At 39.9% G+C, this 27,818-nt stretch overlaps 1 protein-coding gene across 1 annotated transcript in view; it reads right to left on the bottom strand.

Moving 5' to 3' along the window:
* The window catches only part of GRID2 (glutamate ionotropic receptor delta type subunit 2), a 712,823-nt gene that overhangs the window by 283,406 nt on the left and 401,599 nt on the right, over window positions 1-27,818 (bottom strand). The window contains exons 3-4 of the mRNA XM_067297081.1: window positions 15,022-15,306; window positions 224-429 (exon numbers count right to left, since the gene is read on the bottom strand). Coding sequence (XP_067153182.1) covers window positions 224-429; window positions 15,022-15,306 — 491 coding nt within the window. The remainder of the gene's footprint in view (window positions 1-223; window positions 430-15,021; window positions 15,307-27,818) is intronic.

Below are 27,818 nucleotides of genomic sequence, written 5' to 3'. Positions count from 1 at the left end.
TTCTTCTGCATATTTCCTAAATGCTTTTGTTCGTGCCAAATGCAGTTATACTCTGTTCTGGATGCACATTTATGGGCATAAAAAACACCTTTACGTGATGATCTTGAAAGAGAGAATACTTAAATATTTATTTTTCTATGAAGTCAAATAAGCTGAATCTTTTGACCAACAGTTGTAGACTTGGTAAGGAGAAAGGAAGACGTTACCACTGCTAGGCACATACCTCTGTGATGAAGGATTTGGCTGTCGATGGGTTCATGACAAGAATAGCCCGTCTCAGAGTGTCCCGGTAGCGGTTCAGTTCTTCTATCCGCATCGTGGCAAAGAGCCCCGTGATCATTTTATTGATGTTGTTTTCTACTTTCTGCAAGGCTACATCCATTCCCTGCTGAGACACTTTGTCCAAAAACTCTTGTATGCCACGGATATCTAGGAATATCAAAAAGCCCATTAAGGTGTTAATTAGCAAGTGGAAAAAAGACACAAAAAACTTCTCAGTTTATCTCACAGGAGCACTTCGTTCAATGTCAGGTAAACCCCTTTGGACTTTAGCATAATATTCACTGGAGCTCTTCCTGAGTCGCGCTCATGCCATTTCTTAAAAGCACTAAAACGTGAGAAAAAACAGCCACGCACCAGCTACTGTGCAAAAGCACCGCTAGAAAACAGGACTTGAATTATCCCCAGCTGCTTTCCTAATTTGCTCACTCCATCACCACACCAGTTCCATATTTTCTTAAGGGACTTTTGTGCTAAATCTACGAAGTGCAGGGAAGCTAAGACAACCGTAACATACAGCGTTTCCTTTCTGTGAGGGTTTGGGGCCGGGGGGCGGGGGGGGGCAGGAAGGAAGCAGGTTGTTTTCATTTCTTTTTCGTGGCTCAAAGTAACAACATCCACCACAACACCTTGTAGTTTAATGCGCCTGAGCAAAGCTTGGGTTGCCCACTGCAAAAGCCTTAATGTTGTTCCAAACTGCACGCCTATTTATTTCCTTCGAAAGCAAAACAACAGCCAGACCTAAGCTGCAATCATGCCGTCTGCTCCCATCTGACACAGCAGCTGCCAGCTGAGTTTACCAAATACCTCCACAGCAAACTGCTCCGGCAGAACTTTCCAGCGCATTCTGATTAAATCCGCCTTAAAAAATGGCTTGGAGAGGACGGATTGAGCTACTAACTCCCCAAATAAGAGCAAAAAACTTGCCCTCATCTTTTTTTTTTTTTCCTTCTGAAGGGCTTTATTGAAACAAAACCAAGAAACTTAAACTTTTTTTAGAATAGAGAAGACCAAAAGTGACTAGGTCAGCTTTTTTTTTTTTTAAACATAAACAAATCTTGCCCTGCTGCTATACTTCCAGTTTTAATCTTTCAGCGATTTACCCCAGTGGGAGCAGGCCCCCCAGGCCTCAGGCAGATCCTCTGGGCATCGCTAGCACCTCCCGGGCCGATTCCTCCTCTCCACGGCTGTTTCTCAGCCTTCTCCAGGGCGCTGGACGTCGGCAGCTCCCCGGCTGCAGCAGAGGGAGAAAAATCCTTCCCCCCTTCGCCGGATCCCGTTCAAAGGGATGGAGCGGCCGTATGAGACGGCCATCTGAGGCGGGAATTGCTTATGAAGAAAGGACAGCAGCAGCCCGTCACAGGGGCGTTTCTGAAGAACCGTTAAAGCCTTCCAGAGGTGACTGCAGCCCGCGCCGCGGTGGGGCATTAGGCGGCCGCCCCGAGAAAGGCACCGGCAACCCGTCACAGGGGTGTTTCTGAAGAACCGTTAAAGCCTTCCAGAGGTGACCGCAGTCCGCGCCGTGACAGGGCATTAGGCGGCCGCCCCGAGAAAGGCACCGGCAGCCCGTCACAGGGGCGTTTCTGAAGAACCGTTAAAGCCTTCCAGAGGTGACCGCAGCCCGCGCCGTGACAGGGCATTAGGCGGCCGCCCCGAGAAAGGCACCGGCAGCCCGTCACAGGGGCGTTTCTGAAGAACCGTTAAAGCCTTCCAGAGGCGACCGCAGCCCGCGCCATGGCAGGGCATTAGGCGGCCGCCCCGAGAAAGGCACCGGCAGCCCGTCACAGGGGCGTTTCTGAAGAACCGTTAAAGCCTTCCAGAGGTGACCGCAGCCCGCGCCGCGGCGGGGCATTAGGCGGCCGCCCCGAGAAAGGCACCGGCAGCCCGTCACGGGGGCGTTTCTGAAGAACCGTTAAAGCCTTCCAGAGGTGACCGCAGCCCGCGCCACGGCGGGGCATTAGGCGGCCGCCCCGAGAAAGGCACCGGCAGCCCGTCACAGGGGTGTTTCTGAAGAACCGTTAAAGCCTTCCAGAGGTGACCGCAGCCCGTGCCGCGGCAGGGCATTAGGCAGCTGCCCCGAGAAAGGCACCGGCAGCACGGCAGAGGCGCCCACGCGCTGCGCCCCGGGCAAGACGACAAGGACATTGCGAGTGCAACGGCAGGTAACGTCAGTGCAGCGAGGGCCGCGGGCGCGCGCCACGCCACACCACACCACCCTGCGAAGCCGGCGGCCAAAGGAGCATACCGCTAGGCCTACACCTGCCGAGCCTCCAGGGCAAAGCTGAGAACACCCGCGCTAGAAAGCTTCATGCCGACTTGAAGAAAAAGAATAAATAAATAAAAGGCCACGAAACAGTCCATAACTAAACGGGCCACAAACACCATTCAACGGGCACAGTCTTGGAAGTCACACTGTCACAACCAGCAAGCTGGGCCTCTTGTCCAGAGCCAAAACACAGGGAGCTGGACAGAAATAGCCTGTTTCAGGCATTCAGCACTGCAACTCTGTTCTTCAGGCGCTGCCGAAACACTGGTATTACTGAGTGCTTGAAGAATAGTTTAAGCACGAATAAAAATCCATGCTTATCCTAAAAATAAAGTTCCATAAGAGAAGCAGCTACTAATTACAGCTTCTATTTAATATCTAAATCAGGAAAATTAAATTCAATCTAATCAGAGCTGTTAGAATTTTTTCTGGCACTTAAACACTAAAATTAAGAAGCAACAAGATTATTTGAACAGTTACAAATATATCTAGTTTTATGCAAATGATAAAATAACTTCTTTATACTTTAACCCCTCCGTTCTAAAGCTTCTGAAGTTAACCCAATTTGTGAATCACAACATCTGGACAAGTAGAATAAAAATTAGACAAAAACTGACCAGCTGGAGTCAAAACTGTGGAAGTACACAGAACACATATAGATGGAACCTACACATAACATCAAAATATCAAGGGAAAACCGACTGACTAGGAAAGCCTTTTTAGAAATTTAAATTCTACAGCATAAATACATATAATCTTCTCTGACACCGCAACAGGTGAGGCAGGAACCACCAAAGGAAATTTTACTTTCAAAACAAAAACATGATTTCACTTGAATGGAATTTATAAGGTGAAGAAATTAGTGGCTGACAGTCTGTAATCTGTGTTGTCCCAGAAGCCAGATGATATGATCAGACTGCTTTGTTTTACTTGCCATCATGAATACCTGCCTACACGTACAACCGAAGAACAAGACAAACACATTGAACCTTCACAGGACGAAGAAACAGAAGGTACACAAGTACCGTACTTATTCTACAGTTGTGTATTTATTAGGTGATGATTCCAGTAGTTAATCAGTGTATGCATGACATCAACATGATAAGCTTTTAGGAGAAGAGCATCATTCTAATGGAAAGGATTCCAAACCATGACTCATAAAACTTCTTAACTACTTCTACCTGTGCCATTGACAAAACACAATACATACTCTGTTCATACCTCAGTTTACCAGGTAGTAAAATGAAGATATTGGTGATGCTCACCTGCTGCTCTGAAACAGCAGAGAGCAGACAAAAACACCCTGTTATTTAAATGCCATTTAAATTACGATGGTGCTTCCAGTGTTTCAGCAGCAATGATCATATTCAAAATGTATGCCAAAGAACAGATGCTACCACTGAATGGACAGCATTATCTTTCCTGCGTGGATTGTGTCTGAAAGTGGCACATTTCCACACTGCTCTGTGGAATCATCTTTCTAATAGATAAGCTCCTTCTGTAGGAAAATCTGGCAAGCGACCTGTAGCACAGATGGCTCCATTGCGGAGACACAGAACTGTTCATGTCTGGAACACAGGTGTTTCTCACCCTGAATTTGCTAGCCAACCTGTTGCCCAGCCAGAAGATGCATTTCTATTTTCTATTTAAAATCAGATGAGTCACAATCATTTCCAGAAATGTAGAAGAGCTGCCCATTATCACCAATATTAATAACTCTCTTTATTGAAGAAAGCCAAAGTTATCATCTAGAGACAGACCAGTGCTAGAGCCAAAATTACCATCTCCTCTCCCAACTCTATGTCACTGTTAGTATTACGTTTTTGGTTTTTACTGCACAGCCATCACTTCAGCTCTACGCATGTATGCACAAGAACATAGTGTCATTCTGCAGTTAAATAGTCAACATCAGCTATAAAGTTAAACTAGGCTGGAAATTTAAAAGAAACATGACCAACCATTCTCTTTTCAACTAAAAGCATGCTCACATTGGCTTAGAAAGTCTGTTAAACAAAAGCAATGTACTGGGTAGTGACCTTCCCTGACTGCCTATACATACCCATGCTGTTGCAAGGTGGTTGGCCTCAAGGGTCTGTAGCCAGGTCCCAAGCACAAGGGTCCCCACTGCTGGTGCACAAAAGGTCCAACATGGGACTCACCAGCCAGGCTGCACCCGCACCGCTGAGCAGCATGTGTGGAGCACCCTGTGCAGGTGAGCACAAGGTCCACAGCCTCCTCAGCTCTGACGACCTCACTGATATATTCAAATGTGGGGACTCAGCATGACAAGAGTCCAACTGAGATCAGAATTCAGATGCCAGCTTTACTACAGACTTGTCATTACTGGGTGAGTTATTGAGGACCTGACCTAAGAAAGCACTTTGCAAATGACATGCAAGTCAAAGGGAATGCAAGCACCTAAATCCCCATAATCTTTCCTTTAATAACCTTTTGGGTCCCCAAAAGACCATGAGATACACGCAAGTATCTTAAATGCTCCTGCAGAGCATGCTCAGAGCAGAGCTAACTATCCTTCACAGACAATGGGTCCTATACATAAATCTCCTTAAGAGCCTAACCTGGCAGGAGTTGGGTAGGTAAGGAGAACATTACCTCAACACGAAGCAGTGGCACTATTTAATGGAAAGCTCAGCGGTTAGGAAATGTTCACAGCCAGGTGATAGGGAAAAAGGAGTCAATACTTTCAGGTGACTGGGGGGGATTTAAGTTCCGCAGCTTTCCACATCTCAGGAAGGTTCCTTAACACCAAGTTATGGGAGAAATTGTGCCTTTTCTCTCTTTTTTATTGAGGCTGCTACACTGTTTACGTGATGCACCTGCAAAGAGCAGAGCCTTGACTTTTGCTACCTGATCTTGATATCAAAAAAAAGAATTTGCTCCTTCCCCGAGAGTTTCCTCATCACTGGACCACAGAGCCTGCTCTCCCTTGTTTGTTCTCTTCTGCATCTTTGTTTCTATGCAGGGGAATAGTTTCAGCAGGAACAATTTCCCTATTCCTTCTCAGGCAAAGTCTAATGATCAGAACATCTTAAAACAAAATATGGTGGATTTAAACCTCTCGTAAAGCAAAAACAGCATGTATACTCAGTGAAGCCATTACATGCCACACAAAACAAACAGCGAATATATTAACACCTCACATGTTAAATGCCACTTATACGCTCTTATTAAAAATGAGAAAACCATAAGCGAGAAGTACATGCAATTTTTTTTTTTTAATTTTCAGATCACACTATGACCAGGAGAAGAGAAAGATGGCATCATTCACCAACAGTAATAAATTAACCCATCATCTTCTATCATTGTATTCCACCTAAATTACAAGGCGCTCACCATTACTGAGCAGTTTGGCTATCTCAAACTCAGTTTACAGTCATTAGCTCATCCTCTCTGATACCATTTTAGATCTGTGAACATTTTCCTCACAGTCTGCCCAGATGATAAATACCAACTGATTCAGCTGTGGCAGTAAAGGTGAATGCACCTCTCATAAATATTCACTGGCTGATTTACAGAAAAGACCACTTTATTTGTCCAGTTGATGAGAAAAGCCATTGTATAACAAATGACACTGTTCAAATTCTTATCAAGAGAGCTTTATAAGTCTAGTGCAGTGATTCTCCCTTACACAATGATGGCTAACATGACAGCAACTATTAATTACGGAAATGCACTGCACACAAGGGAGACGCACAGCTCTGGCTGGACTCTGACAACGCCACTGCTCCGCTTAAAGCGCTGAATGAAATGTTCACGCTCCTCTGTACGTGTTGATATTTATTAACATGGTCAAGATTTAGACCGAGGAAAAACAGCAATTTAGCATGATGATTCAATATCAGTGTTTTATCCTACTCTCACAGTAGTGTGATTTCCTCTGATTAGTTGGGTTATGTGTAATTCAATGAACCTCCAAACTAAAACCAAACCAAACAAAAAAAATACATAGTGCTATCATAGCATTTTTTAATTAGCATTTGGGAACTGAAAGGGAGAAGTGACCAAAAACTACTGTAGCTAAAATGTCTAACTTCAGAAAATATATCACTTGTTCAAGCTCATAAATAAATTTAAGCTCAAATGCTTAATTACATATGAAATCTTGTTGTATTATCAAAACTGTGTGGAGGACAATTCCCTGCAGAAACCAAAGAGTTGTAAACTATGACATTTTTTTCCTCCCTCACTTGTAATTTTCTGAAATCTATAGATGCAAAGAAAAAAATTCTGTCTCAAATTTCTTAATATCATCCAGTCAGGAAAAAGGAAGAAAAATATACAGAAGTTTTGGGGTTGTCTGTTTTGAAGACCCTATCTTTCCAATTCCATCTACAAGAGAAGCAAGTAACTTTGTTGTTGTTGTTTGATATGAACTATTGCAGTGCTGCTGAAATGGTTAGGAAATTCTTATTTTAAAGAGTCTTCTGCATATGCCATCCACATTAGCTACTTTGTGTTTCATGCCATACTTCAATTATTAGAAATTATCCTTTAAATATTAAAGAAAAAATACATAGTCTCAGGTAGCTGAATCAATGTTGGGGAAGCGATACTTTTACAGTTTTTAAATCCTGCAAGCCTTAGTTTCCAATCTTACTGGTGATTGGCACAAGATTTTTTTCCTTTGAGTTTCTCAGCTTTTTAACTGAAAGGAGGAAAAAAAAAAAGCAAAGGATAAAAAAGATGAATAAAATTGAAGCTAGAGCTAATCCATAAGTGTATCAGCTGCTACCTTAGCTTCTCTAAAATAGAAAGGGAGTCAGGTAACACACTTTTGGAGAGTGATAATCCAACAAATTGTATAGTCATGTACTTTTGACTGTCTGACCTGCTTTCTACCTCTTCATTTATTTCATTTTGACTACAGCTTGCATCAGAGGTTTCCAAAAGGCTTCTAGCAGTTGCCTTTGAGTAAAACAACATCTTGCAGAGAAACGTATTTTTCCCATCCATTGCTTCCAAAAACAGTAATAGCTAAAAGCCTCACTCTATTTATCTTCAGCATTTACTCACCTCTTTAAAATTATGCCCCGTAAATTATATATGTATATAAAAAGATATAAACATAGAGCAAAATATCAAATTAAGCTCTATAAAATTATACTTAAATACTACCCAGCTGTACAACCAAGCTCCATACCTAGCCTAGATGTATAGCATTATTTAATAGCAAGTAATCTATACGTCTGTGTATATGGTGCACCAGCTCTCCCTCAGGTCACTGCTGCTGCCTGTTGGTTTTCTGAAGCACAGCCCATACGTCCTCTTCCAAGGAGGTCGGGGTCAGCAGCACAGAAACTGTCCATACAGCACTTCCATAGTCAAACGTGACAGAGGGTATTATAATCTTACTTCAGGCAAATTGTTCTCTGAGCATGCATCAATCTGCTCCTCAGTAATTTTTTTCAGTTGATTAGAAGTTTATACTACAGGAGCAGGAAGATTTTATGAGTGGACTGGTGATATGAAGAACGTAAGCTTTGAAAATGATGAAGATAAGCCAAGATTTAGAAATACTGTAATAAATAATTTCTACCTTTTCTTTGTTTGTCTTTTTTCTCTTTTCCTTGATGTGGCAGAGAGATATTTTGTTTTTCAATTTATAAAATCATCTGATTTTTATGATGTTATTACGCAACCATCAGCTTTAAAAACCACCACATGCCTAACATATATTTGCTCATGCTTTTTTTTTTCCCCCAGTGGTGGCATGATTTCTTTAATCCATCATCCAAAGTACTTTATTCAATAGTTTTCCCTTTTGAAAACTGTCCATTTATTCAGCTGCCAGAATATCAGTTTACAAGCTCAATTTTAAGTATTTCTAAAAAGACACTAAAACTGTATTGAAAATTGAAAAACGCTTGGCAAAAAGCAGCAGAGATCATTGCAAGGTTCAGGTACTCAAATATTAAGAGAATTTCTTTCCTTTTGAGGCTTGAAGACTGCAGGCATTGATGAAACCTCCTATGTCTGCAAAACCTTAAGACAGCATCTCATTCACAGAGATTACCTATTACACAGGTATTAGGAAAACACCTAGAGTTTTATTTTGACCTCAGCACTGAAACTCTAGATATAATCATGGCCATTGATCCACTAGAAAAATATTAGAGTGTAGTTCAATTATCTCAGAAATTCAACAATTTTAGAGCCAACAAAATCTATTCAACTTTCAGCGGTATGTCAACCAGCAAAAGCAAATTGTTACCAAAGTTCTCACAAACAGCTGCCAACTTGCAGTATAATTGACACATTAAAGTTACACAGATGAAAAAATACATGTTCCTTTTCTTATCTAGATAACATAATACGTACTAATGCAAAAAAAATTTTCAATAATAAGCCTGAATTAATTATATGTTTATTGAGGCACAGTGAAGTAAATGAGTACAGGAAGTTGGCAAGAAGCCAAATGAGTAAAACAGTTTTAAGACTGTCTGGAGACAGACTTGAGAATATTATAGTCATCAGGCAGCTGAAAACAGCCTCAGGGTAATTATGAGCATTTGCAATCGATTAAGGAGAATGTGATTCTTTTATGAATCTTTATTAAACTTGCATTACAACTTCAAATAATCTGAAATGTTATGGTTCCACGCACATCTCTGCAAATGGTCATCTGATATTTATTTCTGGAGAATGTTTATGCAGGAAAGCATTGATGGAATTATTTGCTTTCTATGGTTTTCAAAGGAGAGACTAAGAGACCAGGGCTCAAACCTGTAGACGAGCATCATCTCAGAATATCGCCCCTCATAAAATAGAGGCAGCACCCTCTCTGCAAGCAACTCACCCTTTTGAGTTCCAGGTACAATCCCTTCTTTTCCAGGATCTTTAAAGAACAGTACTCCCATCCTGCTCCATTGCATCTAGTTTATTTGGAAACCACCATCTTCCTGGGGCAGGGGTGGGGGGAGCACTCTCTTTTGACTTCGGAGTTTCAAAGACCTCTTTACCTCGGCTGGCATTCTCTGTATTACAGATCTCACTGCTCTCCTCCTCGAGCTTGTATCTTCTTTATCCCCAAACCTCCCCCAGACTGAGCATGAGACATTTTTTGAGCAAGATGACTAGGCACCTCAGCACTGCCTTCATCCTTCTCAGGTGTGCAAATAATTCCCAACACCTGTGTATGCTGAGGGGCAAGCAGGAGGAGCTTCATAAGAAAGTTTTTTTCAGAAAGATGCCCTCTTTTTCCTTTTGCTAACCTTCTCCCTTCCCTTCCAGGGATATTGATATTTTCAATTATTTTTCCAACCTCCACTTGCTATAAGACTGCCTCCCTTAACAGAGTAAATCCCCCTTATAGTGGCCTTAATGATATTTCTTTGCAAAAGTAAAAATTAAATTACCATCTAAGGGACAGGCAAAAATCCACTGCCAAACATATGTGGAATTAGTAGGAAGGTCAAAAAAACGTTAGCAAAGATATATTTGTCCTGAAATCAATAAATACAACATAAATCAGCAACAATGCTTGCATATTGCAGGCAAGCCGAGTTGAAAAATACAAGGTTAGACCAGCATGCTGGACAGGGAAGTGGAGTTTTGTAACTTTTTTTTGCATATAAAATACAGAAGGATTTTAAAATATTACTACCACTACTATAAAAGAGAATAGCAAATAAGACAAAATTCATTCCCCAGAAACAGTCTTATTCCCCTAACCTTTCTAGATAGAGTGCAGAATCCTTCTATCTGCTTTGGCACCAACAAAACATTAAAAATAAATGTTTTCAAACAGCTAAAGTTTCTCCCTTTCATCTAAGAAATGTAGAGATATCTACACTGTAAAACGGCACAAAATTCACAATTACGCTTTTGCAATGATTCAGTTGCTTCTTCATAAAGATTTTACTACTACAGGAAAGTATCTGAGTTCAAATGTATTCCTGGAAAATTCTGTGAGCTGTAAACTGCCTGAAGAGTGAGAAATGAATTGCAAAAGCTTGCCTCTTGTTGATACACCGCAGAGATAAAATCGACAATATGCTGGGGTTCTAAGTCAGCTTCTCTCCGGCTCAAACATTCAGATTTCAAATGACTGTTTCATTTGTTTCCCTTTGTGGTTTAATTTCTTGACCGCGTAAGGGTCTTTTTCATGCGAGTGCTCGGGGACTGACCCTTGTACGATGCCTCTCTGTAGCGAGCCAGCATTTGCATTATTTACTGTGCCAAACTACAATTTGTTTGCCTTGAACGTGAAACCTTGAAGTAAAGATGATACAACTGGGCTAAGTGTGTTCAAAATGTTTACAGGTGTCAATGGCTCTTTTTACAAATCTAAACTTTACGACTTCCAAATAAGCTATACTTTTACAGTGTCCAGCCTGAAAGTGCCTTCTCTGAAAGGGGTATCGATGGTCTTAAAGAGTCCAGTGGGATCTACTGGCTTAGCATAGGAAATGGCCAGTCACTGCAGCGGCATTTTAAAGGGAGAGGCATAGCTACTCTTTACAGTTCAGTGATGCTATAATTTGAGCTGAGCAGTCAAGAATGAAAAGACTATGAGCCAATTTGACTGTTTTAATGAAGTAAATTTGTCTTGTACACGCTGCGTGGATAGTACCTTTAATAGCAGGTTGAGAAAGGCAAAGATGCATTTCAACATCACTTCTTTAACACCTAGCTAATTATGACTTAATGAAGTAATTGCTTCCTTCAACGATTTTAACTGGCTTTTTTTTGTTTTTGTGGGATGTTTACAAAAGGATAACATTTGGCAAATAACTCTGTCCTGCAAAAAGACATAGTTCCCGTTGTAAACAATACTCTCTCTGAAAATGAAAAGCAGTCTGTGACAGATTGCAAGATAAAAGTCAAAAGCAATTCCAATTCATAAAACAAAATCTATGACACTGATAAATTAACGCAGAAATGGTTGCAGCTTCTTTCAGTGGGGCAAGGGATCTGGATTAGCACAGTATTTACTTTGATTTAAGCCTAGTTTTACTGTAGAAAAATTTATTATAAATATGAAAGGGATATTTTCTTTCACATAGCAAAAATATTACTGGAAATAATTTCAGTAATACAACTGAAGTGTTTTGTTATAAATTGTTAAATTAAATCACTACAAGAAATCATTTCTCACAAAGGAAATTAATGAAACTGTTCTGATTACGAGAACTGGTCAGTCTAACAGCATTCTCCTGTTTTCTAACTTATAAAAAGATGGCAACAGTGGAAAAAATTAAAGGATTAACTCATATTGGAATCTATATGCCCATTACTTCTCAGGTGCCACTTAATGCTATGGAGACATCACTTAAAGCTATGAAACATACCTTGAGAAGGAATGATCACCACATATCAAAAACCACTGGGGCAAGAAATAGCTCTGTTTGCACAAATGTTGGTTCTGCAAAGGACTGGAGTATGTGCTTAGCTTTAAACATACGAGTAATCTCTTCCACATTCAAAAATATGAATTTAATTCTACGCAAGTGTTGATCTCCTATGTACTTTAATGTTGAACATTAAAATATTTCATTCAAATGTCTAATATTAACTGCTGTGAGCAGTTAAACTGAGCAAAGCTTCCAAACAGAATTTGATTGTACGTCTGTATGAGCTGAGGGTAGAAATAAAGCAAACATTGCGGCAGATCCTCTCAGGCAAGTTCAGGAGTGGGACTGGTGGCTTCCAGAGGGGACTGCAGCCATCCCTAGCTGCACTGACAATTTGACCAGTTGGATGCCTTACTCTGGGGCCTGCACGCTGTGTCTGCATATCCAGTTATTGATTTCTTTCTAAAACAGGCATAGAAACTAATCCTAATGTTCCCTTCCCCAGCTTCCCCAAGCTCTGTTGATGTTATTGGGCCAACTCTCTATAGACTCATAGTCTATAGACTCATCTAAATGGATGATTTTCTCAAGCATCACATAATTCAGGTTAGATGGGACCTCAGGAAGTCATCTAGTCCACCCTCCTGTTCAAAGGAAGGTCAACACTGGATTCAGCTGTCTCCACTCTATAATCCATTAACATGTGATCCGAGCTCCTGATTTCATGCCTTCGCTTTCTCTGTCCCTCCCCTTTGTGCAAGTTTGTTTACTCAACACAGAACATGGGAAGAAAACCCGTGCCCTGCTAACGTACTGGAAATGTGCTGAGTATATCAATAAAGTAGCAGGAAAAGGGGAGAAAGTGACATAACTTGTTAAGATTTATAAAAAGCTCCTGGGAAGATGGCTCACTAGGGACTGCTAAGAAACTAATGTCATCATGAGTAAGAAGAAAACTACTGCCATACATCAAAAGCTGGCTAAGAGAATTAAGAAAAGGCAAAACACTATGTCAGGCCTAATGATTTCACCTAAAACAGGGTAGTGAGGAATTAGAGGCATTCCAGCATAAGAGACTAGAGAGACAGAAAAGAACTTTCTTGATAATGAAGATAATGAGAGAGGTTTTAGGTTAGAGATGGTGATCTGAAACTTCTGCTCTCCTTTTCTCTATTAAAAGAGGAGGAGGAGATAGATATTCAGTAAAATCAGTGACTTTAAATTTAAAAAGAAAATATAAGAAGCATAAGGAGAATATAGAAGCTGCTTGCTGCTCCAGGGTGGCTGTTGAAGTCAAGGATTTAGCATGATTTAAAGAAGATTACATCGCTGTATAGATAATAACACTATTCAGAGTTACAGGTTAACTTGAAGCTGATGTTGAATTTAGAACCTTTCTATTTGTGGTATAAGCAGCAAACTACAAAAAGCTCACAGATGGTCAGAATGGGGACAGACAGCTCAATAAATGCTGAATGCAGAATTTTTTGCACCTTTCCCTGGTACATGTGATAGTGATCACTCAAAGTCAGATTATCAATTTGCCTAGTCCAATATGGCTTTATCCCTAGCCTACTGAAGTCAGAGCAGCTTAGAAGACAGTGAAGAGACTTAATTTGTGTCTAACGTCACATCTGGGGATCATGTATCACAGAATGTACTACTGGTCTTGAAGCTTATTCCTTGCAGTCAGGCACCTGCATTACATAAGTCATGCCATTTCAAAATTCTTACCCAGAAAGCAAGGACAAAATGACATGGTGTCTGAACTGCATTCTCAAGTTAAATAATGTAACTTGAATAATACAAAACTAATATTTGTGAATATAGTTATTCAGAACTATTCATTAATGGTAAAGTTTGCTCAAGTTTTTCATACTCAAATATACATGCAAAATGGTATAGCTGGCAAGATTATGTTCTTCATAGATACGCTGGTACTTAGATGCACAAACTCATAAAACACAAACAATAATACTCTGTTGCAAGCTTTTTGGATGGGTGATGGTATGCTTTTCTCTCTCTCTATATATATACATATATATATATTTAGACAGAGATATATAGATATATATTTGTTTTTGCATGTGTGCTCCTCATCCTATTACTGGTGCTTTTCAGTGCTGCTTTATTATAAATAGAAATTCTTTTATTCATCATTTTCTATCATTCTAATTTAAGAATTTATTATGTAGTCAGGAGGGGAAAAAAAAATCAATAACACCTGACCTGAATGAGCCAGTTATTATGCACAGGAAATCGCTGAAGTGAGCATTTTTCAACAACTTGAAAATCTAACTTTGAAAATAAGTTTTAAAATGTTCATCCAAAACCAGTCATGATTACTTATGAATAATGGATGCATCTGAAGAAAACAAGTCTGGTTTCAAAGCAATTTCCCATAGAAAAAGATGACAAAATTAGTCAGATAACGTATCTATACTACAGCAATATGTCTACTCAGCCTTAGAAGATATCTTTATAGAACTTGACTGAGTCACCAAGTCAGATGGTGCAGTCTGATTTGCCATGCCACCTGTGTTACACTTACTCTATTATATAAGGACTGTCAATTCAGCACCTTTCAGGAACACTAAATGCACTCAGAAAAGAAGGAACATTGTCTTTTCCAGTCCCTCCTCCTCAAATACTTATTTCTGCAGAGGTTCTGTCTAGCAGCTTTCCCTTTGCAAATACCAGCTCCTTCTTGCTGAGGTCTCTCCTACATTCACTGCTGCTGCAACTTCTTGCCATCAGTAGGACTTACCTGTAAGTAGGAGAGTTTCATCACACAAGAAACAACTCTACCAAATGTAAAATCTTATATGTCGTCTCTCGAATTGTCATTTTACATGTCTTACCTATACTCCAACAAAAAAGAGAACTCGCTAAAAACTTTTATGCTTCATAAAAACTGACAAAATAGAAAGCCAGAAAAGTTCTGTATTTATCAGCTAACTTCAGCAAAGAAATTGTCAAATAAACCTGTAAAAGTTGATGGATTTTAGAAACAGATTTTTCTGGGGTGATGCGAAACACTAACAGAACCGTAAACATTCACAGGCAAAATGTAATCTAGTGGAAGACTATAAAGTTTTAATGCAATTGCTTTCAAAAGAATCATGGATTTGACAACAATCGCTCTGCTAACTAAATACTTACCATACTCATTATCATAAAAAATGATGAATTTTTGCCAGGCATATTCCGTGACCACTCTCAAAATTACATCATTTAAGTAGACAGGGGGGCGGACAGAGAGCGTGTAGTCATCGTTGCGGTTGCTCCTGGTGAGCCCGCAGCCGCTCCTCGGTGTTCCTGCGGTCGAGCGCTGGATGAAGAGGTGAGGGATGTGCATGGCATCTGCCAGCGACTGCAGGGATCCGGCTGACGTGCAACCAATGGAGCTGACAAGGGCCAGGATGCCTTGGTTCATAAGGTCACAGGCTGTAAGAAAGCACAGTGATATTCAAGATGACAAGGGCAGTTCAGTACGTGCAGTCTATTTTTCTGTTGAAATTCAGACACTGAGAATTGAAACACAACAGTTTCAATCAAGTGAAACAGGGATAAAATTTTGCACATTGAGTAATTCGGACCTAAATTCATGAAAGTCAGAAGGCCTCTCTATTCGTTTCGAGCTGTCTTACAGTGAAAGCTTAAAGACTGCCCCTTCCAGCTTGCTCAGAAATGAATTCATGCCTGAAAATGGAACCTGTCCCTAGGCTTTCCGAGGGCCCTCAGGAAGAGCAAAAACATATTCCAGCTGCTGAATTAACATGACTTCCTGAGGAGATAAACACTCTTCAAAGTCTAGCACACCAGCTCCATGAATAGTATCTTTGCATTATACAGAGAAAACTTGAAGAAATAACAGCTCAGACTTGCTGTCAACTTTTGAAGACAACTGAATATGATTATGTACATCAACTTGTCCAAGCAAAAATTGAATTGCTTTTGGGTTCTCAGAGATATATGCAACAATCTTATGTAACGTATCCTTTTAGAGGAGGAAAAAAAGCAAGCCTTAAAAATAGCAAGATGCTTTCAAAATTTAGTGAACAATTTACATACATTTTTTCGCCTTACTTCTATAAGGGAGGCATGGAGATGTTTACGCAAAAAACAACACCCTGTAACTCATGGTCCAGTTAATGAAGACAGAGTTACAGTAGACATCCTGAAGCACTATACAAGTGACATCGACAGTAATACCAGAAGTGTTTATCATGATTAATGTTAATGCAATCAATAAATATCAAAAGAATTAATACCAATGAGGTCTGTAATTTTAAAGCATTAGCCTGTGAAATAAAGCAGAGTCAAGTGTTTATGTTGGGTTCCTAATAGAATTGAGAGCTCGAATGAAGAAACAACACAAGCTTGTCGCATAATTCCCTAGAGCGCACTCAAGGCCAAATTTTGAAATACTCTGTTTGCCATTGGCAAAACTACAACGGCAGTTAACCTGCAACTACACATGCAAATTAGTTAATGGGACAGTAACATGTAATATGTATTTACATATGCATATCTAATACTTAACTGTGCAATTACTTATTTTGCAAGAATATTCTGTGCACGTGACAGGTGCAGGCAAAAGCAAGAAACCCACATGTGAGAAAATATTCCCTTAAAAATATGAAAACATCTCTTATCGCCAGACCTGTTGTCTCATATCATATGGCTCTTATTCACAATGAGTAATATTTTACTTTGCTAATGCTTATTGGCTTCAATAGGAATATTTACAGTGTGACAGATGAGTTACCGCAATCAGGCCCACGTGACGCTCGACTTCATAGCCAAACTGCAGCAATGGAGATCACAAATTTAGAGTGTGCCACGTTCTTATAAAGCTAGTATAGTATTCTAGTTAAGATACAGAGATCTGAAACATGCCAGGATTGATTCTCAAGGCACCCTGATGCTGTTGAGACTATATCCAAGCCTGGAAACAGACCTGGGAACACTCCTGAATTCCTTCATCTGGGTGAGTATGGGAGAACCAGCCTTTCCATAGAGCAATTTCAAAATCTTTTGGCGTAGGAAAATGTTTTCCTTCGTATATGCTCTGCACATGACTTGGCTTTGGGGCCAGCTGCTGGGCTTCAGGTTAAATGCAACACATTCTCAATATTTCACCACTATTCTTTCTCAGGATACCAAATGCACTGTACCAGTTACCAATGATATTATCAGTATCTCATGAATTTCTTAGATTCAGAACATTTTAAAACAGTTGTATTAGCTTCATCTTTTATACTGCTTGTTTACATTCTTCTTGATCCTCACTTTCAACAAAAGTAAAAGGCGAGTCAAAATTTATCTTCTTAGTTCCCGAATCTCTTTCCTGATGTGGTTCTCCTGTGTTGGCCGAGTACTGTGATACCTACGTTGCATATCCTGATGAGAACGCTACTGCTCAACAGAGAAACTACTTCTATTGATATACAGATCTATCCATCAATAGATGTCTATAGCTATCTATAGGCCAATAGACCTAGATATCAATAGATATAACTGCAACATAAAACCGAAGTTAGGTTTTGCAAAAGCTTGCTTTTAGCTCAAATAGAATTTAGGTCTGTGTGGGCCTGATACCACCCCTTTAAATAAAAGATGTAGTGTGACCCTCCAGTCTCTCAAACGTGACTTTTAAAAGTATATCAGAGTCAGACTGCATTACAAAAATCACCTGAAAATGTCTGCGTTTCCAGGCACTCTGTCAGACTAAGAATAATCAGTATGTGCACTGCAATGCCACGAAGCGGGGAAAAATGCTTTTTGTGAATCGTGTTATTGAAACATGATGGAAACAAAAGCAGTACAGAACACAGCTCCACAGGGCCAAATGCTAATACTGGCAAGCAGACTGAATGAAGGATGACAATCTTCTCTCTCAACATTGCACTGCGTTTGGTACAGTAGCCTCAGGATCAAAGTTGTCCATATGGCTCTTTCTTTCAAGGTACGCTTATGAAAATTGTGTATCCTGGATTAGGGCAATATACAGTTAATTATGCTCACAAATGGACCTTACTCCTGTACCCCTACACTTCAAGGCTGTTCAATACAGAGAGAGTTACCTGCTGGAGAAAGAGTTGTTATCTGAGAGGCAGGCTGTTCAGAAAAATGAGTGCATGAGTTACAGGGTTCACCTGTCTGCCTGAATCAGTCTATGACTGGATTATTTTTTGAAAACAAATATAATTTCCTCAGAATATACACATACAAAAAAGTAAAAGCTATGAATTATGTCAAAACATCACATACAATATCATACACTCCTTAGCCAAGCTGAACTTCTGTTGGCTCCAGTGGGAGGTTTTTTTTTTTTTTTTTGGGGTGGGGGGTTAAAGGCTTAAGACAGTGGTTTGCATGTTTTCTTAATCCTTTTTTCCCCCCACAAACAAAAGCTTAATTAAATCCTTTTCCTAGTGATCCAAACCTTGCAACTGTAGCTTATCAACTGACTCTAAAGCTCTAGTCCAAACACATTTGAAATCCCGCTTTTATTCCTTCTTGAGCCTGAAATATCAAGTCTATATTTTATCCCATCTTTGTGTAAAAAAAATTACACATGCATATACGTACACACATTTATATAAAAGGACTTAAATAGCATCTTGCCTTTCAGAACTCTGTTGCAATTTAAATTGCTACAACTATCTTAGAGATTGTATTTTCAAGCTGATATTTTAGTCTACTGCCAATATGATCAACCTGCATTAGTTTGCCATCTATAAAAGAAACAAAAATATTGCTCCATCTTTTATGACCCCGCTCAGTACAGTAGAAATATCAAATTCAAATAGACTTGCACACAGTTCCATTGCAAGTTTGACACAGAAGGAACAAAGAACTAGTAATAATGTTTATGAAACATAAAAGTTGTCCAGACGTTAATTCACCCTCATAACCACCACAGAGCAGATGCTATTTGAAAATGCATCTTCAACAGCTACAGGAATAAAACCGATAGCAAAATTTCTCATGTTGTATAGAGAGAATATCAGGAATGTCTACGTTATAATTTTAACCATTTCTCAAATGTATATATATACATAGAGCCATTATCTCATGTATAACACAAGCACACACAGCCTTGCATCTAACTCTTCATCTTTCTCAAAACACAAAGTTACTGAAGTTCCAGCACTGGTGGGCCGACCGCCAGTAAAAAGAACCCCAATCTTTTACAGTAAAATTTTTTCTTAAGGTAGAGTTTGGCACAACATCTAAATAAAAATAAAAAAAAACCCAACACCTAATTTTGCGTTCAGTGTGCTATTTTTTAAAATAAAGTGCATAGCCACTGCAATTTGAAATAAATAATTTATGTCTAGGCTATCAGCTTGTATAAGCACTTCCAGCAAAGCAGAATTTAAATGGCTGTAGTTACAAATGTGTCTTTAAAATGTGTTCTCTATAAAATGGAAACAACAGTAGGTCCTTAAATAACTACTAGTTGCTGTAATTCAGCATAAAAAAATACATAACTAAGGGCAAGTTTAAAAACAGATGCAGGAATAAATAAGAAGCAACAAAAAAGGCCTATTGAGATTTAAATACTGCTATTAATGTGGGCACTTTCCTAATCATTTTCCCCTCTTTCTACTAATAAATCATAACAAATTGCACTCATACACCATAAACTCATGAGCACAGGTGAAAGAATGAGGATAAGATCATGAGCTTCTAGTAACAGCATGATTTTGTTCCAATTTAAATTACTGGTTAAACAAGTCAGACCAATTCTTAGCATTAGTTTTCTGAAAACAATAAATATTGGGCATAATGAGTGGGTAGTATCCCTTTAAATAATCTGAGGTGCATTCTGGAGCCCTTTTTTATTTTCTATAATTTAGAAACTACATGGTTCTTTCTAGAACAGTAGGGTGGCTTGACCTAATATGTAACATATGTTTAGTGAAAAGAAACTAGAGCTAAACAGTGAGGCAAGTTCCCAAAGCCCTGGTGCCAAGGGCTGCCCCATCGCAGGGCCAACCACCACTTGTACAGCTCAGTGTCACTCCCCAGGACATCCTTCTCCAAGCCAGCAGTCTCTTTGGGCTCCATAAGATCCGCCACAGGATGCCCAGAAGAATCCTCAGATTTGTTCCACATTTCAAGAAAAACAGCCAAGAACCTACAGCCCAGCCAGAGGCCAGAGAGAAAAGTCTAGTCTGTAAGAACCTCCAGGTTTTTCCCCATAATAGTATGTTACAGATGAGGCAAATATTTACATACTTATTAATGCATTCTGACAATTGACCCTTCTATCACCCAATTTATACTTATCTACATTCAAGTAGTAATAAACTGCTGGTTCAAGGGGCAAAATACAACATATCAGGGAACTTGAACACCTAATAAATGGGTATTAGGCACTCAGAACTTCTAGGTAGCTTTGAAAATACAAATGATGATTTCTTGTTTGCTTTGCGAAGAGCATCCTGTTGGCTGCTCTACAAACCCATTCTTAACTGCAGAATGCTGATGAGGACTGAGGGGCAGTAGCATGCAAATTCCACCTTACAAAGACTAAGGACTAAGGGTAAAGGCTGGGTATCTTTCACTGAGATGTTGTACTCCCTCTGTTCAAGTGGCCACACTAACTATGAAGTAATTTTCTGTCTTTGTCACCTTTAAATAACAGTTCCAAAACATTCATGATCTCAGTGTAGAGAGATAATGTATTCACATGAGGAGAAAAAAAACAAAAAACCAAAAAAACGCAAGAACTTTAAATGGATGAACTACAGGTCTTTTTGGTTGGTGTTCGTAATCTTGGATGCAAGGAGTAAGGATAAAATGCAATTATGAGGCCTGTGATCAAGCCTGGTCTCAAATTCTCAATAAATCTTTCTAGTCACTTTTGGATTGCACTTCTGCTCTTGCAAATTATTCTTCCTTCATAACACAATGGTTCATCCCAGACTTAGAACTGAATTATTTCAAGATGAGTGACAGCACATTTTTAATACATCCTGAAAACTATTCAGAAGGAAATAAGGGTAAGATGTGGGAAAGAGTATTATTGACTAGATTTTAAAGAATATTCTCCTCTGAAGTGCAGATAACAGTATCTCTCCACATCCGTTCCTGTTCACGTTTTTGATATGGTTATGGAAAGCCACTTCATTTACATATTTGCTGTAAACATTAACCAATTTTTCCATCCTCCCTTACATTATACACAACTCAGACAGCTAACAGTGTTTTAAATTCACTTGTAATTAACCTTTAAGGGATTTTAGTTTGTCCTGACCATAAAACAAGCGTGTCTGAGTCTTAACAGCTGTCCTTCCTAAGCCTTGGGATTTCTTTGTTTGGGAGGAATAATCCAAACTTCTAATATCTAAAGAATAAATTCTAGGAATAAAAGATATTACCACAGAGCATGTGCATCTCTGTTGCACAACAGCCCTTGTTTCTGTCAACAAGTCTCTTTTTGAGTGTCCTTTTTTTTTGGGGGGGCGGGGGGTGTCAAATTTCTTCCCATATACAAGTTTTGCCAATTACGGTAGACGTTAAGTCCATCACATTAATAATTCATCTGAGCCTTGAAAAATAAACCAGAAAGCTCATAAGTTGGGAGAGAGGTAAGAGTTATACCTTTTTTTTTGCCCTTTGCAGGATGCAATGAGAAAGCTTAAAAGAAGCTCAGTTTACAAAGGCCAGTTTACCAAAATTACCAAACAATGCAAGTTCTCTTTTTGGACAAAAGTCCAGGTTTATTTATTTTTCCTCCAAGCCAGCCTGCAGCGCTTCTGATCCATTCTGTAGAGGCATACAGCAGGCACTTGCCTCACCAAATTACACCATGCCAGGGAGAGAGATGGCAGTAAGCCTTCCTGTGCCTAGTTGGTTCAATCTGGGTTCACCCGGTGTGGAAGTCATTGCGCGTAGGTTTGGGGTGGCTTCCTTTCTGCACGTCCCCAGAGAACAACAGTCTATAAAGTTAATGCAGCCCATTGAAAATAGGGAACGTGGGGAAATCTGGGTCTAGATTTACAAGAATAGCTCCAAAATCCTCCTTTTTTTGGTTTGATCAAACCCTCACTGACACAAGCCAAGCTTCACCTACTGCTAGCATCCTTGCTCAGTGTTGCATAAGCAATTTCTGTTCATCCATTAAACAAAATGAAAACTTTTCATTTCACGTGCAATGAAAAATGATAGATTAGACTTGATTACCTATTTAATGATGAAGCATATATTACTTCAGACTACTGTGCAACTTCCTCCATCCCTTTGTTCATCTTTGCCCTTGCACTGTTGCTGAATCTTTTAATTTCTCTTACCAGCACTGTTTGAGAAATTATTAAACAGTGAATAGCCCGATACACTTATTAATAGTTAGCTTGCCTGCTGCATAGCAGCAATTACGCGGAAACAAAAAGACTGACTCTTTAAGCAGCTTAATATAGGATTAATGACAGTTTTAGCAAAAGATAATGCCCTGTTAAAATCAGAGGGCTCTGCTCCAGTTATGTGATCTTTGAAAGTCGGCATGGAGGTGTTGAGAAAAACAGCAACAACAAAAACACACCTTTAAACCATAAGCGTTAACAATTCTCTTTTTACAGACTTAGCCCAAAACAAGCCAGGGCAACATCCTTGTTAAGAGAAGAAAATGCTGAATTTGACACCGTTTGACAAAAATTACACTTTCCTAGCCACCTATCAGTCAGATAGTCAGGCAATTTTTCCTTCCAGCCTTTTCATTTCGGATCCAACTTCTTCTTCCTATCAGCTTTTTCTACCCCCGAGTATTCCAAAACATTTGTTTTCATCCTTCCGTTGCCTGTTCTCCCTCTCTCCTTAGGATCTGCTCCAGCCAGCCAAGGCAACTTGCTCTTCCTCTTCCTCCTCCATTCCTCCCCGCTCCCCACCTATTTCACCTTGTCTCCTCCAACATCAAGAAACAACCAGATCTGAAGGACTTGGCACTGGACTGAAAATCTGAAGGCTCACAGCCTGGTCCCACATCTGCCATTACTTTCTTGCATGACTAAATTTTGGATGAGTAATCCGATTTCTCTTACGCTTTAGGGATGATGATACTTTCACAACTTTGCATTACTCACGTTGCCAGAAGTTCCTTTACATCCCTTTTCCTTTCTGAATGCTAATGTTTCATAGCTCCCCTTTCTTGCCCAAACCATTAGTATGGAGACAACAAGCTTTGCTGGAGAGGCGCGCTGTGCAACACAATACCACAACCTAGTTCAGGGCAGACAAAAGAATACGCAGCTGGTAGCATTAGTTTAATTGGCAACCCTACAATGGAAAGATCTGCCTGTGCTGCCCTGGATGAGTTTGGCATTCTCCCAAGCATAGATATTACTGAATACTGCTCAAAATAAGACCATCCCCAAAGGAAAAAATATCCATGAACAGCAATCTGGGAGAGTTCCACTAAGGGGACAGTAGACTAACTTTTTTTTTCTTCTTCTTCTACTTCCTTTTTTTTTTTTTAAAAAAAAAAAACAAATGGCATTGCAGTGAGAGAAAAGTGTTTCCATAAGCCAAAAAAACTGCACACATTAATTCCATTTTCAAAGAGGCAATTCTACTAGACAAGTGAAACGAGCAGAGCAATTTGAACAGCAAACAATGTTAAGGCCAGAACTTGCATTTGCCATGAAAGAGGGAACCAGACTCTACGTCAAGATAAAAGAGCCTTGTATGAGAATAAAAAGAATGCAAGGAAGACAGTACATCAGCTGCAAAAAAAAATATAGGTGTGAAAAACCTGAGAAGTCTGTAGGAGTTCAGAATATCAGTTCCATTAGCAACTTAGCCACTCCAGAAAACCTTAGACGAGTCAAAACAACTATCACCATTATTATTTCTAAGAATAGACATTGGGCTTATTTCGCTGACACATAGAATAACAATGATAGAATAAAAATATCAACTACCTTTTATAGAACACTTTTTATTTGTAGCTCTGAAAATGCTTTGCAAAGAAGCTCAGCATCTTCATCTCTATTTCATAGAAGGAAAAGCAGATGTGCCAAGGGGAATTACTTGCCCAAGGTCAGACAGCAAACCAAGGAAACTGTTTTCCCTGAGCCAAGCTAAAACACGCACAAAGACTGAAAACAAAAATCTTTTGTTGGAGCTCTTCATTGTTTGTTTTAAGCATTAGTGCATAAGTGAAAGCATTTTATTTTCTGAGCCTAGTATAACTAAGCTTTATGAAGAGGAAAGATTTGAAAGGCAAGGCAATGTGGCCTACAACAACGGGATTAAGTGACGAAGCTTTCCAGATGCGCAGTGACCCCAGAGCAGGCGCACTGTTGATTATGAGAGATGGAAGGCATGTGCCACGATATTCAAAGACAAGCAAGTTTGTAACGGGGAGTGAGTGCGGGAGATAAAAGCAGAGCTGTAGGTGGGGGACAAAGTCCTGGAGGATGATATAAAAGGCCAGACATGAAGAGAAGTCATGAAGAGCAAAGGGATATAATCACAGCTTTGAAGTCATAGGGAAGGGTACTAAATGTTATCCAGTAAGCAATAAGGTAGCGAGATTTGCAGTTAGGAAGTAATAAATCCATTTAGACATCAAGGAGGAAGATGTAGGCTGCTGCAATGTGGGAGGAATGGAAGAGAACAGAAGATACAGCAGGGAGGCCAGAGACAGTGATATTGTAACAGCCAAAGTGGTAGATAGCCAATGCATTGACAAATGTGTCAGTTAAAAGGGCACCGAGGAAAAAAATCTACTTGGTGCATGTTATAGACAAAGCAGCAGCAGGGTTTGGCAGCAGCCTCAATGCGTGAGGAGAAGGAGAGAGGAGACAAAATGTGCCAAAGTCTGAGACTCTATTTTTGCTCTCCAGCTTCAGGAATAATGGTGCAGTGTTTCTTTGGTGCCAGTTGCAACCTTTTACTGAGATTGCTTTGACTTTAATGGTTGCAAGAGATGCCAGGAAAAGAAGGCAATGCAGGTTTTTCTTTTCCCTTGACTTTTATCCAATGTCATTAAAAAAAACCCTGCATAACTCTGACATGGAAAATATACATTTGCAATAGAGAACATTTGGGTAGCACTAAACACTTAACCTTAACTGGAACAGCAGCAGTTGTTCTAAACCATACACACCATGGTACAACAGGAGTGCCAGGAGATATAAAATCCTTCACTGGCAATGAAGGGGCATGTGTCCAACAACAGATGTAGCTGACCGCTATCAAAAAACAATAGACACAAAATCCTATTTGTAACTCAGAGGAAAAGCTTCCTTCTGCCTGAAAGAAGCATTTTAGAACTGTATCTCTTCCTGACCAATGTAGAACCATGTGGGGCAGGAAAAACTAGAGGTCTCAGCTTTCAAAACTGGCACTGAGTTACTATACGGACTCTACAGCGCAAAAGTGGCATTTGTAGTAACACCACATGGACTTTAACTGCTCGGTTCACTTGCTCACTCTTCCATCAAATGGAAGTTATGATTCTCTCCCTAACTCTCTGAAAAACTTTTAATTGCTATCAGCCCTAAGCACCAGTACTGACTGCATGACTTGGGATACCAGTAACTTTACTCCTTCATTGCAGTCTTTAAAATCCCCTGGGCACAGTGTTTCTTGTGGCAACTGACTGCCACGATTTTCTTCCCTTTCTCCAGATCTTTCATTAAATGCACTGCTACAATAATTGTGTACAACGAGAGTATTGAGTCCACTTCAGGATTCAATTTTCTTGACACGTTCACTCATTTTGTATGGGTGTCACTTCACCAGTTTCAAGGGAGTTGCTCCATCACTACTTGGATGCAAATGAAAGGAGAATCTGGCTTCTTGTCTATACCGAGAGCTCCCGGTTGTGGGCTGCAAACCGCCTCTTTCCTTTCAGCCCACTTTTCTCTACGCAGTCTCCCAGGGGAGGCACCAAACACGAGGATGGTTGTTTCAGTTGTCAAGTGCCTCTGCTGCAAGACACCTGTATGCTTAGCTCTAGTAAGAAGATCTGTGCCCATGTGGAAAAAGGCACCCACCATCATTTTGCTCTCACACATACATAGCTTGCAGGGGTGCCCTAAAACTGGCACTAAATCAGAGTGCTATATACCACCATCTGGTATATATGGTAGTACTATAGATATCATGCCTTAGGAGAGCAAAGTGGCAAAACAGAGCAAAGAATTGATATAAAAAGCATTCTTTTCATTCAGGCATGTCCAATACTTTACACAAGTAAGGAAGTATAGTTATTCCCATTTTACAATTATAGCTGAAGTAAATAATAGATTAAGCAGCACATGTGAAAAGCTGGAGGTTCAAAACATGGGTATTTTTTTCCACCCAGTGCTCAGGTAAGCAGCCAGGGCCTGGTCAGTGCATGTGCAAGCATCACTCTAAATGCCTAGCTCTGCTGTTCGATTCCTTCACGCACAACAGAAAAGATGCTGAAGTTTCAGAAACGTTTCTTTAGCACTGAATAAAGCAAAATTTCCTTAGTAACACGAGCACCGCCAAGGGCGTTGTAGTAGCGCCTACGCTGTTTTTCTGCCATTGGGCAGGTCTGATCAAAGGAGAGGCGCTGCCTCCGTTTCCCACTGCATCTTGTCAGTGTGCTGCAAGAGGCATTCGAAGGCAAGAAGGAGGAAGGTCAGTTTTCAGAAATTTAATTACAGCTGACTAGCTGCCAAGAGCAAATAATTTAAAAATTCATTGTAACGCATGAGTCTGCATAATTCTGGTGCATTATTCCATTGTCTATACATCCGTTTCTGCAGGACTTCTATAAAACAGCAGTCTTAAGCTTAGCAGATAGCCCAAATCTGATCTCATCTCACTGGTTTTGAAAGTGCGAAGCTTTCTGACTTTTCCCAGAGTTGTACCTGACCTTTGCCTGTGAATTAGAGAGAAGAGAGCCAACTACATGTTGACATCTTTCAATTTCCATACAATCAATTATTTTCATTTGTTCAGAGGGGAATTTCAGACCGCCATATACTAAGGCACTTTTAGCTAACCTGTGTTTTTCTGCCACTCTCTCTCCCTTGCTGCTGTCAATATCAACTTATTTTTAATACAAACATAGCCAATACACCCAGATCCTTTTTAAGAGTTTGATCCATGCATTTTCTTATTTGGTATATCTGTAGCGCACACACAAATACCTATGTGTATACCCAGAAAATACCACATTGACTCTGTCCTTCTTCTTCCTGCACACAGCAGTATTCTGTGACAAGCTGCACGGGCCAAATAGAAAAGCAAAAGGCTTCAACTATAAGAACACGGTCTCTTCCTCCCAGCTTCCATAATTTATGGAAACCACCTGTCTTTCTAAGCCTTTAAGCCTTTCAACTGCAGAAATGGTCTAAGATCAGCCCTTTGTAAGGCTTCAATTAACACTGGCATAGATTTAGTATTAGTGCACAAGATGACCCCAAATCCAGGGATCTTTTCCCCACAATAGCAAACGAAAGCCTTTCTAGCCCACAATTGACATTTGAATTAACGCCTCTCTTATTCCTTATTATTTCTAACGACAGCAGATGAGCGATGTCAAATACCACAGAAGATGATGATTTGACAGTCCTTATAGGTGGTTCAAACTTCTGTGCAAATTACCACACTTCACAAAGTAAAAGAGGAGACAGAGGAGGGAGAAATAATCCTCCTCTTCTCCGTATGAGCACCATTCCTAGATCAAAAACAAACAGGAGATAAAATTCAGGGTTTTAAAATAAAGAACAGCAAAAAATTGGCCTAGTGTTTTCATGCACATCTAAGATTTGGAAACAACAGGAGCTGGCAAAGTATTTGAAATAGAAAAACAAACAAACATCCAGCCCTATTCTCAGTCTTTGTCCTGTTAAAAAAGAAGAACAAGGCCCTGGAAAGGCCTGCTTAAAGCAATTTTCCCATCAGTTCAACAGCTTCAACAGTTTCTTCCAGTAGGAAACTTTTCTCCTTACCTTTTTTGGACT

The sequence above is a fragment of the Apteryx mantelli genome, chromosome 5, assembly GCF_036417845.1.
Source record: "Apteryx mantelli isolate bAptMan1 chromosome 5, bAptMan1.hap1, whole genome shotgun sequence".
In the NCBI taxonomy this organism is placed as follows: domain Eukaryota; kingdom Metazoa; phylum Chordata; class Aves; order Apterygiformes; family Apterygidae; genus Apteryx; species Apteryx mantelli.
The sequence above is the reverse complement of the archived record's forward strand: the minus strand, read 5'-3'. Positions and strand labels throughout refer to the sequence as shown.